This window comes from Colias croceus, chromosome 30 (assembly GCF_905220415.1).
Source record: "Colias croceus chromosome 30, ilColCroc2.1".
Taxonomy (NCBI): Eukaryota; Metazoa; Arthropoda; class Insecta; order Lepidoptera; family Pieridae; genus Colias; species Colias croceus.
In genome coordinates, this window is record NC_059566.1 from 1,856,285 (window position 1) to 1,876,155 (window position 19,871).

At 32.7% G+C, this 19,871-nt stretch overlaps 1 protein-coding gene across 2 annotated transcripts in view; it reads left to right on the forward strand.

The window, feature by feature from the left end:
- LOC123704809 (monocarboxylate transporter 13-like) overlaps positions 1-14,988 on the forward strand; it is a 44,762-nt gene extending 29,774 nt beyond the window's left edge. The window contains exon 8 of one of the 2 annotated variants that reach the window (XM_045653304.1): positions 3,789-5,454. In XM_045653304.1, the coding sequence (XP_045509260.1) occupies positions 3,789-4,889 (1,101 nt within the window). In that variant the 3' untranslated portion in view covers positions 4,890-5,454. Of the gene's footprint in view, positions 1-3,788; positions 5,455-11,548 lie in introns of those variants that run through there. The other variant, XM_045653303.1, reaches the window with a different exon arrangement.
- Positions 14,989-19,871: the final 4,883 nt, after the last annotated feature.

The window sequence follows — 19,871 nt, forward strand, 5'->3', positions numbered from 1 at the left end:
ATTTTATTGTTTATTTATTTCCAATCTTTTAAATATAACGAAAAAAAAATATTACTACGTACCTACGTAACTACATACGTGATGTTAAAGCAATATTTACTACTTTTGCATTTAATGTATTCTAATATGATCTATTACATAATATAATATCATGTTAAAACTAATATTAATATCTTTTACTATAAGGGGGCATCCATAAATTACGTGAGATGTTTTAGTGAGGGAGGGGGTCGGGTCAAAACTCATCTAAAGTAAAAAAGAGAGAAAAATAAAAAATACACCTCACGTAATTAATGGACGCCCCCTTAAAATATTCTCTCATTGGCCATACACACGAGTTTGTCCTCTACCGACACTCTAAAACTATTACGCACGAGTGTTTCACCGTTTTCGGTGCAGTCGTTTTGTGTGTGGGGTTTTGAAAATGAAACGAACACTATGTTGGGACGCGTTTCTTCTCATAAAGTAAGATGTTCATTGAGTATTTATGTGGTTTACCGTGGGTATGTGTATTTTGTATGTTTGTCCGTTTGGAAAAAAAAAATTACACTTTTGGTATTATCGTTTTTTTAACAAGTATATGGGAAATAAAACACAATAAAATTCCAATTGTTACATTAATAATAATAACTTCAAAGTAAAGATATGAATAAAAAATAAGTATTTCTTTCTGAAATCCTTCCTTCCAAAATATTTTTTTTTTATTAGTAAAGTTTTGAAGGTAATCCATAACGTACAAAATATCACATATCTCTCGATTCTGTGTTTTTTTGTTTGCTTCGATTGCTTCTCTGGTGTTCGGTGGGTGTTGTAGAATTGGTGACATTTAAAAGTGTGTTATTAAAATCGTAAAGATATATAATTTAATATTTACCACGGGTTTGTGTATCACTTCAAAAAATTTTGTTTTAAAATCATGTCATTTTTAGGCCGGTTGCAGAGCTTCACCGACCATCAGTGCGTACGCCAGTCGCGCTTGTCATATGTATGGAAATACGCGTGCGTATGGTCGGTCTAGCTATGAACGGTTTTTTGGATTTCCATACATATGACAATCGCGACTGACGTACGCACTGATGGTCGGTCAAGCTCTGCAACCGGCCTTACATTTTAATTGTTCATAATACATACTATCATAATTTATTGTATACATAGTATAATAAATAGTATCGTTGGCAACCCTACTGCTTTAACCATAAATAAACATCACAATGTTTAGTATTTAAATACTTCATTTTATCGGACGACTAGCTGCAATTCGCGGTTTCACCCGCGTGGCTCCGCTCCTGTTGGTCTTAGCGTGATGATATATAGCCTATAGCCTTCCTCGATAAATGGGCTATCTAACACCGAAATAATTTTTCAAAACGGACCAGTAGTTCCTGAGTTTAACGCGTTCAAACAAACTTTTCAGTTTTTTAATATTAGTATGGATTTGTGTGCCCATTCAAACTACATCGGTATCCGCTACCGCCGTGGGTAGCTGTATACCGATGGGTACGCGATTAGAGTCTCTATAATATAATACGTAAGAGATATAATCGCGTGCCATCGGGATACCGCTACCCACGGCGTAGCGGATACTGCTGTAGTTTGAATAGGCCTTAACTCTTCAACATTAGGGCTGTCACTAATTTTGAATTCTAATCAATATAAAGTATTCAATATAATTGAAATACTAATAAAATGTGCTCACTGAATGTATTTCCTTCAACTTTCTTTAATACTTATTCCTTATATTACGTCTTATTCTTTTCACGTCACAATTAATAAAAAATGTCACCAATTCGACGAAATCAAAACTATTCTCACAGCTTTGCACGCACACTAACGCAAAATAATCACTTTCCTCACACACGAATAAAGAAACGATACAAAGACAAAGCTTATTTAGAATACGCATTAAAATTTTATACCAATCGCTCGTCTCGAGATAAACACGAAATAAAAATAGCATAAGCGTGTATTATGTCATATTACTCACTCGTCTCGAGTTGTCGTGAAATTAAAACATAACTTTTATAACTTGCCACTATAACATAGCTTTCAAATAAAGTATTTTTGATGAAGTTTCAACAGGTTTCAGACAAAGAAGTTACATCTGGGAATTGTTCGAAACGCAAAATTTGCCAGCCATTTGTATGGAATACTAATTAGTATTGGGGTGGGATCGTTGTTTTATCGAGCATAATATGAAGGTCAGGTTTATATTAATAAACTACCTTACCGCCCGCGGCTTCGCCCGCTTTGTCTAAAACCTAATAAATTATATACTAAAACCTTCCTCTTGAATCTATCTATCTATTAAAAAAAACCGCATCAAAATCCGTTTCGTAGTTTTAAAGATTTAAGCATACAAAGGGACATAGGGACAGAGAAAGCGACTTTGTTTTACACTAGATGTTCAATGTTGATTCACAATATTTTTTTGTCAATAAAATAAAACTGCTCGTGTATCAACCCTAAGACAAAAAATATACTCATAAGCTTTGTCTTGTTCTCTCTCTTTACTCGTGGTTTTTAGCACACGTGTGAAGTTTCATTTTCAAAATAGCGTGAAACGATGTTATAAATAACGTAACGTTATTAGATACCGTTACTAAACGTTATTTTAAAATACCGGTATTCATAACGATATCGATAACGAAAGTGATTATGTAGGTAGATCGGTGTGGGCTTTTTATGTTGTATTTTTTATTTTTTGTTATGGTTGTGTGGAAAATATATTAGAATGTTTAGAAATATAGTGCAATGGATTTAAAACTCGTTTCTTATAAAACAGGCTAATTTGGTAAGTAATAAAGGGAATAAATATATAGTCTTCGCCAGTCAGATGTATGTAGTCCCTATGTATAAGTACGTTCGACTACTTTATCATATAAACAAAGAAATTTTATTTTTCTTTTATAATATCAGTAAAGAAAATGTGTTTTAAATCCATTGTTAGTTATAATAAATTGGAGGTTTGATTCGATAAAATGGGTTTTATCGTGGATTTTTCTTTAATGTGGTGATAACTGTTGTATATTATTTATTTATTATAGTATAGTAATAATTTGATAAATATAACATAATATTCATCATGTAAAATACCCCATGTTGGATCCTAGTTCTTCGACTATTTTCATCAAAATTTCATCCAAATCGGTGCTGCACTTTGGGGGTGAAAGCAAAACAGACAGACTGACGCATTAATAATATTAGTGTGGATGGGAATTGGTGAAGTGTATTGCATGAAATGAAGCGAATACTTAAGCGATACTTAAATATGAGTTACACTTAAATACAGTGCTTATTTCGGTCAACTACATCGCTTCATTTGTATGTCTATGATGGAGTTAGCAAGTTTCAAAATTTTATTTTTAGGTATCGTTTTAGTATCTGATAAAAAATAGTACAAGCTAGGTTTAGTTAGTGTTAGTATAGAAATAAGTTTACTCCGATCAACTATATACCTATGTTACAACAATTACCATTAAATATGTTGAGAATATTGTCCTTATATTGGAACGAAGTTCCTTATCGCGTTGTGAAAGTGGGCTAGACGGAAAAAATTCTTACGAAAAGTTGTCACGACACTTTTTGCTAGAGTTGTGCGGCGTGCGCGTGGCTCTCTGTCTGTCTCTCTCTAACTTAACACTTCGTTCCATCCGGATGTCCCTTGACATTGCTCAATTTTTTATTATTTATTTAGATTCATACATCATTTTCAATAAATATATGTACTTGATCGGAGTTAACACTACCACCAAATCGCGGTATTATCCAAACCTTTTTTTCTTTTACAGGACGACATTCTGTTCGAGGAAGAAGAGCCGATAGAGACGTACAACATGACAAACATGCAGAACGGACATCCAGACGGCATTGCCAAAGAGAATTCAGAAAAAAATCTCGCCCAAGTCCAAATACACAGTCAAATGAATTCCAGCCAAAATTTAAGGCATAACGTTTCCAAACGGAAATTGTCATACACTCGTCCAATCACTAAAGTGACCTTAAGTTCCGCGTCCATGGCCCCAGATGGTATTCCCGATTCGAAGAAATTAGGCTCCACGGAAACATTCGGTAGACGCTTAAGTACGACAAAAAGAAATATGTCGACATCTAGCTTCGCGTATGTGTCGACACCTTTCCACGGTTCGACGCTCTCCGCCTTCGATCAGCCCAACGAATTCGCCTCTCAATTCTCGTTAAAATCCATCACGGACAGCGTAGCCGATGTGGCGTATTGCTGCTTCTGTTGTAAACGCAAAAAGAGAAAGGAGCCCAGTAAATTCTTTGACGTGTCCCTATTGAGCGATCCGAGTTATTTGGTTATATTAATATCGAGTACTTCAGTGGCTATATCAGTTACAAATTTTATTATATTACTACCCTCATACGCGCAAAACATAGGTTACGATAAGTCTCGCGGCGCGTATTTACTCAGTACGGTCTCAGCGCTCGACCTGGTCGGACGTATCGGCGGTTCGACGCTCTGCGATTTGAATCTAATACCGAAAACGTTTTATTTCGTTGGCGGTTTGTTCTTTTCCGGTGTGATATTGACGGCGATACCGTTTTTGCAATCGTACACTACGTTGAGTATATTTTGCGCGTTGTTCGGTTTGGCTTCGGGGATAAATTGTGGAGTGACTACTTTAGTGATGGCCGAAATTTTGGGTGCAGATAAGTTGATGTCGACATATGGGATTAGTTTATTCGTAAATGGTTTTCTACAGTTGGTAGGACCGCCTATTTGTGGTCTATGGTTCGAACATGATAAGAATTATGTCAACATGTTCGTCACGTTCGGTTTTATTTTCATAGCCGGTTCGTCTCTATGGTTGTTTATGCCGATTATTAATAGACGGAAAAAGAAACAGATGGAGGGGCAGAAAGTATGAATTTTTTTATAATAATTATATGTAATATGTATAGTAAAAATCAGTTCAGTAGCACAAATTAATTAATTAATTTTTAGTCGCGTTTTGTAGTTGAAAATCTGTCCTCGTTTTTAGCTTTTTTTGATATCTTTTGCTATGAAAATGGAAATTATGCGAATGAAAAGCTATTCTTAAGTATTTACTTTTATAATTTATGATTCTTCTGTGTCTAGAAATCATTTTTGGACGCATTTAAATGCACAAAGTATTATCGAGTTATGAAAGCACATAATTATATTTTTTTCTTAGTAGTTTTGTTTCGAACTAACACTTGGAGGCTAAATTTCGGTTTCATAGTGAATATGAAATTTAATGAAATGAAATAAAATTTCATGAAATAGTCTATTTTATTTCATGAAAATTGAATATTTTGGAGTATTGCAAGTTGCAACTTTTTTCAGTAGTAGTATTAATTAAATTTTTGAACATTTTTTAAAATTAAATTGACGTTAAAAATTATTGAGTATAAGATTTAGGTTTATTTTAAATTTGTGCCACGACAAAGCCAAATTGTTTAATTATTTTTGTATTTTTAAAGTAAAATTAAAGGCTATCTCTTTCTTTCCTTTATAAAATTTGTATGTGCGAGTGGGACGGATGTATTTCATGAAATATAACCACAGAATATAACTCATTTGAGGCCTAAGATGCTTATTCATTAATTAATAATTTTATTAGTTTTTTTTTATTTTTTTATTTTTATTTTAGTTTTTTTTAGTGACTTATTACCTGTTGGTATTTCTTTTTTTTAGTTAAATTTAAAATTATTTAATAGTTACTATGTACATCACAATGTTAATTAGATTTAAACTTTTTTTAAATTTAGTTTTTTATTAACCATAGGTTTAATTTCAAATGCAGTTACTGATTTGAATAACGAATTTATTCTATCAACTATTTAGTTTTAAATAGCCAGTGCTTTATTTCAATACATTGTATAAGAAAACTAGCTGTGCCCCGCGGTTTTATCCGCATTGCTTCGCTTTTGTTGGTCTTAGCGTGATTATATACCGGGTGTAATCGTTAAGTGTGCACAGGCGATTATTCCGTAATTATTGCAGATATCGAAAAACTTTAAACTGATATCGAAAGTCCTTTACCTAATGAGTAAAATTACAATAATAACTTTTAAAAAATAAAACGGGAAATATCCAAAAAAAGTTACATTTAACACTCCCATACATTGAATTTTCCATACATTGTGTATTTGGTGTAAAATTTTCGGATATTTCCCGTTTTATTGTTAATAAGTTATTATTGTAATTTTACTCATTAGGTAAAGGGCTTTCGATTTCAGTTTAGAGTTATTTGATATCTGCAATAGTTACGGAATAATCGCCTGTGCACACTTAACGATTACATCCTGTATAGCCTATACTCCTATAGCCGTCCTCGATAAATGGACTATCTAACAACAACAAACAAACTCTTCAGGTTAGAATAATTAGAATTTTTTGTTAAGTGAAACTTCTTTGCGCGTTGAAAGTAAAATTGAAATTTTAATGTCGTGCCATGGCAATACCGTCACGTCATGGTGTAAGGCGACGATCTTGGTATCTTTGAATCTTGCCAAAGATGTTTCACTTCTGACACCGCTCTTTTTTTCTAATTAAAACGCACAAAAAACGTACTTATCGCTTTAATAAATGCCCTTAAATATTAAATTGAATAAAAAATAAATTTAAATTTAAAAATAAATCATTCCGTTCTCATTCCTATGAATGTATCGAATTTTTATGAAATTAGCTAAAAAAATTCGTCCTTCTTTTAGGTTATTTTAACGTCCAAACTGCTTAACATATTTCGATGAAATTTGACAATGAGATAGATTGAATTATAATAACTTAAGGGTGAAACTGTAAATAAATTTTTTTTTTCATAAATCGAGTAAAGATTTCAAAATCCTTCTTGGTGTTTTTTATTGTCCTTCTCTCTCCATAGATTACTTTTCTTCCTTTGAAACCCTTGTAGATTACCTCTCTCCCCAATACGAGCATTTAATTTTCATGGGTGATTTCAACACTTGTTTGCTTAAAGGCGATAGCCGTAGTAATAAGCTGCTTTCCATCCTGAATTCCCACAATCTCCATGCCCTTCCCTTAAATCCAACTCACTACTTTCCAGGCTGCAATCCTTCACTACTTGACCTAATGATAGTCTCCTTACCCAACTTCATATCCAAGCACGGTCAGTGTTCAGCCGATGCATTTTCCTTTCATGACCTCATTTACCTTTCCTACAAGCTCCATTCTCCGAAACTTAAACCGTCTACCATTCTGCTGCGTAATTTTGGGGGAATTGACGAGGATTTGCTTCGCTGCGATGCGCAAAACATTAGATGGGAAGAGGTGTTCGATGCGCAGTCGATAGATGAGAAAGTCTCCTTATTCAACACATTTGTTTTAAATCTGTACGACAAATTTGCGCCACTCCGACCTGTCAAGAAGAAACACACACCAGCACCTTGGCTTACTCCGGAATTAAAATCTCTTTCCTTAAAAAGAAACCGTGCCAAGGCTAAGTTGAAAACTGCACAAACGGATGAAGCGCGGGCAAAGTACAATAGGATACGTAATCGTTGCAACGTATTGTGCAGAGACGCTCAGCGACGCCATATCCACAAATCCCTTGAGAGCGGTGATTCATCATCAAATTGGAAATTTCTGAAAAGCTTGGGGATTGGTAAAGAGTCTAATGCTTTACCTAAAACCGTTGATATAAGCCAACTCAATATACACTTTACATCATCTTCCTTGCTTGATCCTAATTTGAAACACCGTACTCTCAAAAATCTCTCCTCTCTTCCTACCCCTACTTATCCTCCTTTCCTTTTTAAGCAAGTCTCCGAACGGGATGTTAAGAAACACGTATTGTCCATTTCATCAAATGCTGTTGGCTGTGACCTTGTTAGCCGTACTATGATCCTTCCCATCCTTGATATCATTATTCCCTCCCTTACTCACATTCTGAACTTTTCCATGTCCACTGGTACACTTCCTACTATTTGGAAAGATGCACAAGTCATCCCTTTACCCAAAAAATCCAACCCAAATTCCTTTTCAGATTACCGTCCAATTTCCATATTACCTTTCCTATCCAAAGTCCTTGAACGTGTAATACATCAGCAACTTACCTCTTTCCTGAACAAACATAATATCCTTAGTGATTTTCAATCCGGATTCCGTCCAGGTCATAGTACGACTACAGCCCTGGTCAAGGTCACTGACGATATTCGTGCTGGTATGGACAATAAGAAGCTCACAGTACTTACTCTTTTAGATTTTAGCAACGCTTTTACAACAGTGGACTTCGACGTACTGCTGGGTCTGTTGCGTGTACTTAACTTTTCTCCTTCGGTAATTGACTGGTTCCATTCCTACCTGCACGGGCGGAGGCAGCGTATCTTGGTGGATACTAAGTACTCATCTTGGTGTGCGGTCTCTGCCGGTGTTCCTCAGGGCGGCGTTTTGTCTCCTCTCCTCTTTTCCATCTTCATTAACTCCTTATGTTCCCGGCTGACGTCTCTGTACCATATGTATGCTGACGACTTACAGATTTATACCCAGTCCACCCTTGCTGACTTACCTAAGGCTATACATTTTTCTAATTCCGAATTAGCTAACATAACCAGCTGGTGTAACGAATTTGGACTAAAACTCAACCCAGCTAAAAGCAATGTCATCATCATCGGTAGTCCTTATCTAATTTCGGAAATTGACTGGGGTATTTTGCCAAACATCAAAATCGGTGACGTTGTTTTACCTTACAAAACGGTAGTCAGAAACTTAGGTGTGCTACTTGACCAAACTTTGTCCTGGACTCACCACATCCAAGAATTAAGCCGTAGGATCTATGCTGCTTCTGCTTCGCTCCGGCGGCTTCGTAACTTCTTGCCTATTCCTACCAAAATTACGTTAGCGCAATCCCTTCTCCTTCCTATACTTGATTACGCGGATGCATGTTTTCCTGATTTAGCAGTCGAGCATCTTGATAAACTTGAGCGTCTTCAAAATTTCTGTATTAGATTTATTTTCGGCCTTCGAAAATATGACCATGTTTCTTCTTTCAGGAAAAAGCTCAAGTGGCTCCCTATCCGACTTCGCCGGGATCTACACTGTTTGCAACTCCTGTTCCGTATCCTTTTTAATCCCTCCGCTCCCTCCTACCTCAAATCCAATTTTTCCTTCTTGCACAATGAAAGCTATTCACTTCGCTCTGAGGACAGACTTATCTTGCGTGTTCCATGCCGACGCACGAATTTCTATGGCAAGTCATTCGCAGCAATATCCGTGAATTTATGGAATTCTCTGCCATTAAACATTCGGCAAGCCCAGACCGCTTCGGGGTTTAAAAATCTTGTGAGACAACACTTTCTCTCTGCTGTTGATCCGGATCAGTAGTATTCTTTTAATATTTTACATGTATGTGGTATATATCTTATTAAATATCAGTGTGTTTCCTTCAGATTATATATATATATATTCTTTATGTATAGTTATATATATTTTGTATGTATACCTATTTATTTTATTTATGGATGTATGTAGATATGTATATATTTATGTATTATTTTATGTAGATATATATTATAATATGTTTTATACATGTTTGAATGATGAAACGTCTTTATTTTTCTGTTTTTCTTGCTAAGTACTATTATTATTATTATTATTTTTTTTCTCTGTTCTCGTCCCGCCTTTTTAGTGACCTCTTTGCTTGTTACCTTTTACCGTGGTTGCCTGGTAGAGATCACTACTTAGTGATAAGGCCGCCAAGTTAATTGTACTCTGTTTTTAGATGTAATTAATACTAAGGTTTCCTATTTGTACAATTAATTAAGTGTAAAAATAAAATAAATAAATAAATAAAGTTGAATGAGCAGCTATATTGTATCCTTCCATGAATTTTGTATTATTTCTATTGCGAAGTAATTGTTAAAAAATATATAATTATATAAGTAACAAATTAAACATGTTTTTTAGTCTGTGACGTAGTTATTTTTGGTCGGGGCCTCTGGGGCCCCTCAATACAGACTACTGTAGCTACAAAACATAAACTCAAACATTTATTTATTCAATTATACTTCTTTTAGAAGCACCCTCGAATCGTCATAACATATTTATATAGTTGAACTAGTGGTCCGCCCCGGCTTCACTCGTGGTACCTACATGTTTAAACTATCCTATCTCTCAAGTTGGATCGAACTGCACATGGTGTGCGAATTTTATTATAATCGGTTAAGTGGTTTAGGAGTCCATTGAGGACAAACATTGTGACACGAGATTTATATATATTAAGATAGGCCTTGTTAATTATTTTATAGACTAGAAATAAGAAGTCTGCTTAAGGCCTATTCAGATTAGAGCGGTATCCGCTACCGCCGTGGGTAGGCGGTATACCGATGGCACACGATTATATCTCTTACTATACTTATAAAGACTCTAATCGTATACCGCTCGGTACGCGATAATTGCATCTTATCTTTTTCTAAAAAAGGGGCCCCTATTCCTTTGTCTCCCGGGCCTTATTATAACTACGTCATTGCAATTGTTATTATAAATCAAATACAGGGCTACTTGTAAAACACCAGCAACCTCGCAGGACCAGATAGCTAACATCTTAACTAACAACATTTGTTCTACGACTTTTGGCATAACGCAATAAATTATTTTTAAATGATTTTTTAAACTTTTATTGTACTCTCCTAATATTTGACTTACAAATATTAGGAGAGTATGTTCTATTCATTATCGGATGGACGACGCGACGCCCCCTTCCCCCTCTCGTTCGCTTCTTGTTTACATAATTTTTGGGAGGCGTAGAGTTTAAACGGAAAATTAAATGAATATTTATTTTTGTATGAAAATAAAATCTAACAAATTATCAAAAGTCGTAGAACAAATGTTGTTGCCTAAGATGTTATTTTGTCCTGCGAGGTTGCCGGTGTTTTACAAGTAACCCTGTATACACACTATATAAAATAACGTGATTATCATGAATTTATATGCACAAACTTTTTAGATATTATGTATTTCATGTTAAAATTAGATAGGAATTTTTTTAATTGTTAATTTTGTAAATAAATATTTTGATAATATTATCGTTTTTTATTTTACCTTCTATTATATATTTAGTATATGAAGGACACAGAACAGCAATCTTCTCTCTCTTCTATTATTATATATTTAGATGATTCCTTTAATTCAAATTGTATGTTTTGCTTACTCTCTCTTTAATATTTGTCATAGCATAGAGAATAAAAATAGTTCCAATAACAGGATGGGAGGAATGAAGGTAATGTTCCTCCAGGGTAAGAGGGTTTACGAAGGCGAGTCCAATTCAATATTAGAGTCAGTACAAAACATCTCAAATATGTAAATACTTAAACAGCAAGCTTTGTACAATTAGATATTATTTTTATATATATGGAAAATGTATGTGAATATATAATTCGATTTAAAATGTAATTATATACACTTATCAAAATTCACTTGTATAGTTATCAGTTGTACCGATATTTTTCAATTTAAATCATCAATTTTATAGCAATTTATATGTATTGCCATTAAAAAATCATATATTTTCTTAACCGAGATGTAATATTTTATTTTATTTTCCAGCTGGAAACATTCATCGAAGAAGACCCTAACGAGCTGAATCTATCCAACCCCAAATTAGTTCTAACATCTGAAGACGACCACACAGAAAAATATCCCAATGGCTCCCCATCAATATACAAGCCTAGATCCCACGCTAACCTCGACGATAGAGCTGACTTCATTCGATCAGCCAGCGGCACACAATTCTCAAAACACGAAGAGAGAAATCGGAAAATATCGACAGCATCCAAACACGGAATACAGCACATCTCTAGCAAAATATCGAATCATTTACCGAGCAATCCGTCACTATTAGAATCGGTTCCGGAAGGAAAATCTAGCCGAGTAAATTCACAAGATGGTTTTGGTAAAAAGTTAGTTCTACCAAAAACGCCGAAACGTAGCCCGTCTACATCTAGTTTTCAATACATGTCTACACCTTTTCACGGTTCTACGCTGTCCGCTTTCGAGAAACCAAGCGAATTTGCGTCTCAATTTAGTCTTAAATCAGTAACAGACAGCCTAGCCCCTATATCTTACTGTTGCGGTTGCAAAAAGCGAAAAGACGATGATTCTAAAAAGGAACCTAATAAATACTTTGATGTACAACTGTTAAAAGATCCCATTTATTTAGTAATACTTATTTCGAACTGCACTTGCGCCATATCGTACACGAATTTCATTATTTTAGTGCCGTCTTACGCGAAAGAATGCGGTTTTGACAAAACATTAGGCGCGTATTTATTATCTATAATTTCCGCGTTAGATTTGGTCGGCAGAATTGGCGGTTCCGCGCTGTCAGATATCGTTTCGACACCGAAACGTTATTTTTTTATAACCGGTTTGTTATTTTCCGGTATCAGTTTGTCTATGATACCGCTAGTGTCGTCCTATTCGGCTATAAGCGCGTTTTGTTGCGTTTTCGGTATCGCATCGGGTATCAACGTTGGTGTAACTGCATTGGTTATGACGGAAATGTTAGGTACGGAACGATTGATGTCGTCGTACGGTATTAGTTTGTTTGTAAACGGTATCTTACAGTTGATTGGTCCACCGATTTGTGGCGCGTGGTTCGAATATACGAAGTCGTATAAGTCCCTGTTCGTTACATTAGGTTTTATATTAATTTTTGGCGCGTCGTTGTGGATTTTTGTACCGATAATCCATAGACGACGCAGAATGCGTGAGAACGCGGAAAAAGCATAGTATACGCTTACCATAGATAAATGGTTGATGGGATACAATTACTTTTTTATCTGTGCGCTTTTTATTTTTTTGACTTGATTTGAATAACAAAATTTCCGTATTTGTTGCAATTTAATAATTATTGCTTGATTATTCGTTTTTAGTTTTAGAAATATATGTATAATGAAATTAGGCTTAAAATTATGTGTATGTATCGGTTTTAAATAATTTTATTTGGTTTTAAAATACAATTCTTTGTTTTTAGATTTTAAGTAGAACGCTTTACGCTAACTATGTACCAATCGAAATATAATTAATAATTGTTAAAGCAAGTGGTACTAAAGAGCAAAAAATAATGCCTCATTTATTAAAAATTAAAAAAAATACTCTATACTATTCAGCCCCAATTTAAGAAAATAATCAAAATCACAGATTTGGACTAAAAAAGGGCTGTCAATAGCATTCTATGAAAATATATAATTTGTCTATGGTCTAATTAAAAAAAAAACATATTTTGAATGGTGCAAACCGTGTTCATTATTTAAAACTCAAATCATGGAAACAGTATTCAATTTTATTTTTCACTCGAATATTTTTCTAATAATTGAATTGTATATTGTGATATATTTGTGATCCTTTTAAATGTAAACAGAAATCTCATTAAATACAAATGAATGGAGATAGTTTTCAATTTTTAAATGTATAGCCAAATTTTTGAACGAATCATAGATAACAAAAAATTAGTGTCAAAAGGATATTATAACCGATACTTTTTTCTTATTATGGCAATAAGTACATGCCAGTGTCGAAAAATATATGATTTGTATTGTTAACAATTTGGCTATTTATTTAAATTTAACCTCGTGCAATATGAAAGTTAAATAAATAGTTAAATACTATTGCATTTAGTCAAATAGACATAATAGTGAATTTTCTAGAACCACTGAATTCAAATGAATTTCTATAAATATTCAATTTAATAAAACCAATAGGAGTTAGAATAGAAATTAAGGCCTATTCAAACTATTTCACGCAATTAAATCTCTTACCTAGTATATTTTAGAGACACTAATCGCGTACCAAAACGAGTACTGTAGCGAACAGCTGATCGGTACGCGATTAGAGTCTCTATAATATACTTAGTAAGAGATTTAATCGCGTGCCATACGCGGTAGTGGATACCGCTCTAGTTTGAATAGCCCTTTATATTTAATGTTCACGATTGGTCCAAAATATTATGTATTTTTTGGAATCCAATTATCAATTCATACTTTCGAAACAGATATTAATTTATTCTCACGATAATTATCTGAAAATGTACTTAAATTTCAACTTCGTGATACCTATATAAAAAAGTCACAAAGAAGAATTTAGATCCTACAGTTTAAATTAAAAATAAATATTGTATATAATTAAAAACATAACGCTTAATCTGTCAATTTATATTCCCAATGCCTTATAAAATATTACAAATAAAATGATAAGAGCCAATTCTTATAATTGTAAGAAAAAAGTTACCAAATGTTACCATATAAAAATAGCTTTCAACTGCATGTGAAATACTTCAAAGTTTAAATAAAATGTAACATGTTTTTTAAATTAAAATTAATGAACTTGCTAAATAATAATTTAGTTATAACCCAAATTAATCATTTGTTTGTTAAAATGTTGCTGCTAATTGGAATAAAATTTGGTAAAAATATTAAAAATGCTGGTAACGTTGAAAATTGTATGCATTAGCTTTAAAAAGTTGGAACAAAGTCGCCAAAAGATCTAAGCTTTGTACAAATTTTATGATTTTTATAACATTTACTTAATAATTTTATAAATGTATTTTCAGTGGTAGAATTATTATTAAGTTTAATTTAGTTTTATTGTATTCAAAAGATTAATTGCGGGGCAAAAACTTGGACAAGAATGTTGAAAATATCTTCCATCTTGTCCGCCGATTCGCGCCAAAATAACTTACGAATAAACTAATTTTATATATATTTAGTTCAATTTTTCACCGTAAGTAATAGAATTAAATATTTTTATTTCTATTACATATGGCAGGTTACTTAATAATTTTAGTTATTAATTTTTATTAGTTATTTTACTTATTTTATATTTCGACGATTTTTCGATGTTATAGTTATTATTAAGTTAAAGGTAAAGCCTACAAATCTAAATAAAAATGTCCATTTTAGGTCTATTGTATGATATTCTAGATCTACTTAACAATGTATACAGGTTTTGTAATTTTTAAATATTTGTAATAAATTATATTTTTATTCGATATGCCTTTTATTTTATATCTACCTAAGTCCTAAACATGCATGAAAAACAACATAAATATGAAATAAAATATCTATTGTGTTCATACAACAGCAAAAATATGTACTTTGTATTTTATGAAAGCAAAAGTTCTGTCTCAGCTGTTCATTTGCCTACCTTATTTATATACTGTTTTTGAGTGAATACGTAAAACTTAAGGTAATTTTACTGCTTATAAAGGCCTACACAATCGATATATTATCAGTAGAAATAGTTACAATGTTTTAGTTTCCAAATCGGGTTCGATTCCCGAGCGGAGGACAATTTTTTAAATGTATGTATTCAGTTTTACTAACCACTAAAACGATACATGGTTCATAATCTCCATAATATGTAAATTTAAAGTAAAAAAAACTATGGCACAATGCACACAAAATAACAATTTACAAATACTAGTGTACACACGTAAGAAGTGAAACTTCTTTATGACCTTATTTTTCAAAAAATAATTTACGATATGCAACTTTACAGAAAAACGTCGAATCACGCGTGGTAGGGATTAGAATAAGATGGCGCGTAACGGAATAATGCCACGCGTAACGAAAAAATGTTACACTAAATTTTTTTCCAACCCCGATAAAGAAGTTTCACTTCAAAAAAAAATTCTGAATCCGGTCTAGAGCACGGCACTACATACCTAGCATAAAACAAAGTCGCTTTCTTTGTCCCTATGTCCCTTTGTATGCTTAAATCTTTAAAACTACGCAACGGATTTTGATGCGGTTTTTTAAATAGATAGAGTGATTCAAGAGGAAGGTTTTAGTATATAATTTTTAGGTTTAAGTCAAAGCGGGCGAAGCCGCGGGCGGTAAGCTAGTAATCAATAATTACTTGTATGAAATCAGACGTTTGCGGTCTTTGATGATACGAATATAGTACAAAATCGGACTGACCATGTATCGTCTATCACAGAGCAAGTAATTCGTATAAACCGACGACAAAGCACAAAAAACACACAAATCATAATTAGGTAGTGAAAATTATCATGCGATACGTGGTTCGAGCGTTACAACGCAACGCTCATAGTTTTCTAAGAGATGGCGTTAGTAGTACAGCTCTAAAGAATCATCACAAGAGAATGAATTTGAGCAAAGCAAATGGAATGCAAAAAAAAACATTTCAACTTTTAATTAACAGATTTCATTCAAATTTTGTAAATTAATCAAGGATCGATAACAATACTTACAATAATTTAATGAAATGAGTAATCATGTTTTAAAACTTTTTACAATATTTTCGGTTGAATTTCTTTGAAATTTAAGTTTGCATTTATAGCTGATAGTTTTATTTTTGTGTGTGTGCTTAAGGTGGAATAAATTATTTTTCTTTATCTTATCTTACAATGAATCGTTGTGTATATTATAAAATTTATTTCTTCGTTTTTCGTTTTTCGTTCGTGGATCGGCTTCGTTTTTAGCCCATAGGCTATAATCTTATCATCAAATCATCATAATTTGATCTGATACAATCTTTACTAATATTATAAAGCTGAAGAGTTTGTTTGTTTGAACGCGCTAATCTCAGAAACTACTGGTCCGATTTGAAAAATTCTTTCGGTGTTAGATAAGCCCATTTATCGAGGAAGGCTATAGGCTATAATATCATCACGCTAAGACCAACAGGAGTGGAGCTGTGCGGGTGAAACCGCGGAGCACAGCTAGTAATATTATAAAGACGTACCTAAATAATTTAAAACGTCGGAGGCCCGATTTTTTTTTTATTTTTTTTACACGATGACAGGGACAAATCCATACTAATACATTGAGATAATATTAATATGGAGACGATACCGCCTACATCACTTATGTTCCACTCAACATACGTCATGTGGCGTAACTGCACTCAGTCGCTTGCTCGCTCATTGGCGCGAACGTCACGCTCATTTTTTATTTGTTTTAAAGTGAAACGCATCAAATATGCCTACGTGTGTGTTAGGGTAAACGCAGGTATTAACGACCCCTCTAAGGCAATTTCAAAATCAACCATATTTTTTAAGTATACTGGTTCTTCTAAAGATTTATAATTTCATTTTATATGCTAGTGTTATGTATAAAAAATGTATTTATTGAAGCAAATACATTCTAATAAAGGATTATCTTGTAAAAAATAATTTACAATGTGACTTAGTCGATTGTTGCTATTACCGACCCATAAAAACGGCTGTGAAGCTATTAACGATTTTTATGCAGCTATTCCCGATCGTATGTGAGAGGAAGCCTTTTTCCAGCAATGGAATGTATAGAAGCTAGTGATGATGATGATTACCGATCTTAATAAAATGAAATAAAAATGCAAATATATTCGTATTTTTTTATTGTAGTTATTTTTAATAAAACAAATGAGTACTTTTTAGTAATGAACTAAATAATTACAAACTTTTAAATTAATCAACATAATACTATTAATATATGTACATATATTAAATTAAGGATTTCAAACTCTAGGATATTTCGTTATGCTATTTGATTGATTGCTTCGGCGAGTTGTGTTTTACTGAATACTTTTCGCCGCTTTCGTGGCTCCATATTTCTGGAAAAAATATACCTAATTATATGTTTTATGTTAATTGAACCTAAAAAAAATATAATTTTTAATAGGTACCTATTATGTCATAAAAGTAATAAAAATATATTTGCACGCTCAATTACGAGCGGAATGTTTAAGGATCAATATTATCTGTATATACAAACATCTTTATTCTACATTCTGCAAATAAAGCAATTTGAATTTGAATTTGTAGATGAGAAACTAAACAATCTATATTCGATCGGTAATAGCTTCCTATAGTTGCTATTGCCGACCCACATGGGTCGGTATTAAAGTATGTAAGTATAAACCTAAATTGTATTACCGACCCATAAAAAAATGGTTATTTTAATTCATTTGACCATCAGACTATAAAATAGATTATAATTGATTAATGTCATACAAAATATGAACAAATGCATATTGTTTAAACAAAAAAAACAATGATTTACTACTGTAACTATTCGATAGGGATCCTCGAAAATATCATAACTTTGTATAAATTGACAACGCTAAAAGACACAACACTAGACAAAAAAGTTTAGTCGCTAATAGATTTTTATGAAGACTCATAGCTTAGATTTAAACTGGTCCATAAGACCACTTGTGTTAGTGTGATATAATAACATAAAAGAAAATAAAACAAAAAGTTACGTTGCTGCCATTGCCGACTTACGGGTCGTTGATACCTGCCACGACTTAAACTGGTGAAGCTAACACCGTCCCATTTTAATTTTAAGTTTTATCGTTTCAAATTACTTTTTATTAATAAAATGTTGTAAGAAATGAAAAGTTGACACTTAAATGCATTGACATTTAGTAATATAAATTAAAGTATAGATGTCATTTGTTTGTAAATGTCTTAAAAAGATACTCACAGTACTTACCCGAAGGAACAACGGAACAGTACGACACGTCCTGCTTCCACGCTACCCCGCAGCAACTTACGCATTTTAACTCTTTTTTGCTCAGTTACTCACTCTAACGTTAAAGTATACGATGCTCAATTAATACATTCGTGTATAACTTTGCCTACCTATAGCTAGAATAGTTCTGGAAACGTTTAAATTTCGAATTACTTTTATAGGTCGGTAATACCTTCAGATTTTCGATGGGTCGTTGATAGCTGCGTTTACCTTACGATATTGCACAAATAATACAAAGAATACGGAAAAGTGCAAAGGAATAACTTTTCATCAGTTTAGTAACTAGATAATAATTTTTAAAACTTAGTTAGAGCAAAATTTTTGGCGGGCGACATTTTGTCATAGATTAAAAATTTAAGATATGACATTGGGCATGAAATAAGTGTTGTTAGTAATAATTGCTGGCGTATATTTTTATAGTATAAAATAATAATTTTACATATTTAGAAAAGCATAGACTGGTTGTTAATTGAAAAAAGGTGAAATCATGAAATATGAAAATCAATTACTCAATCACCAATTTTTTTTTTTTGTTAATTGATTTTAATCAAGTTTTTAATTGATATTGTATAAGCTACTGACTTGAACGTATAATTGAATTATTATTTATTTATCTGCACTAATATTATAAAGAGGAAAACTTTGTTTGTTTGTTTGATTGTAATTAATAGGCTCATAAACTACTGGACCGATTTTGATGAAAGGAGAATGCCCATTTTTGGTACTGGTTTTTCTCATGCATCAAGACAACAATACTATTAAAAAAAAATCTCGGCAATTTAGAGGCCTTCTTACCATCGGAAAATATATTTTGAACAGGGAATGTTTTGTAAAATCTAATAAGACATGTAATTGTTTAGATCCGTTATTATAGATTTAGTGTCCATTACCGGTTACCACGGTAACCAAGCGGTAACTTATTACATTTACTATGGTAAATAGCTAAATGTATTAATATCGATTATTGTTTTCATTGAATTACAAAAAAAATCAATTAACATAAAATCACTCTTTAAGGTATTGTTTATACACTGTAGGTTGTTTTAACAAAGATAGTGAAGTAAAATAATATAAATATGTTTATATTAAAAAAAATATTATTATGACATAGCTTGGTAGGTAACCAGTTATTTCTTATTTGTTTCTTTCTTCGAATATGTAGTGAAAAAATGATTCAAACAACAACAACAACATGTAAACCGAATAAAAACTCAATTGGCATTTTTTAAGTATATATTTAGGTTTTTTTGAAATCCGTCCCGGAAGATTTCTGGTGCCTACCTACACTAGCCGATGAACAGATAGACTTTGTCTGAAAGGATAAGCTCTACGCATAGATTAAAATATATGTTAATCGAAAAATAACCTTTGGACGATAAAATGTTACCTAA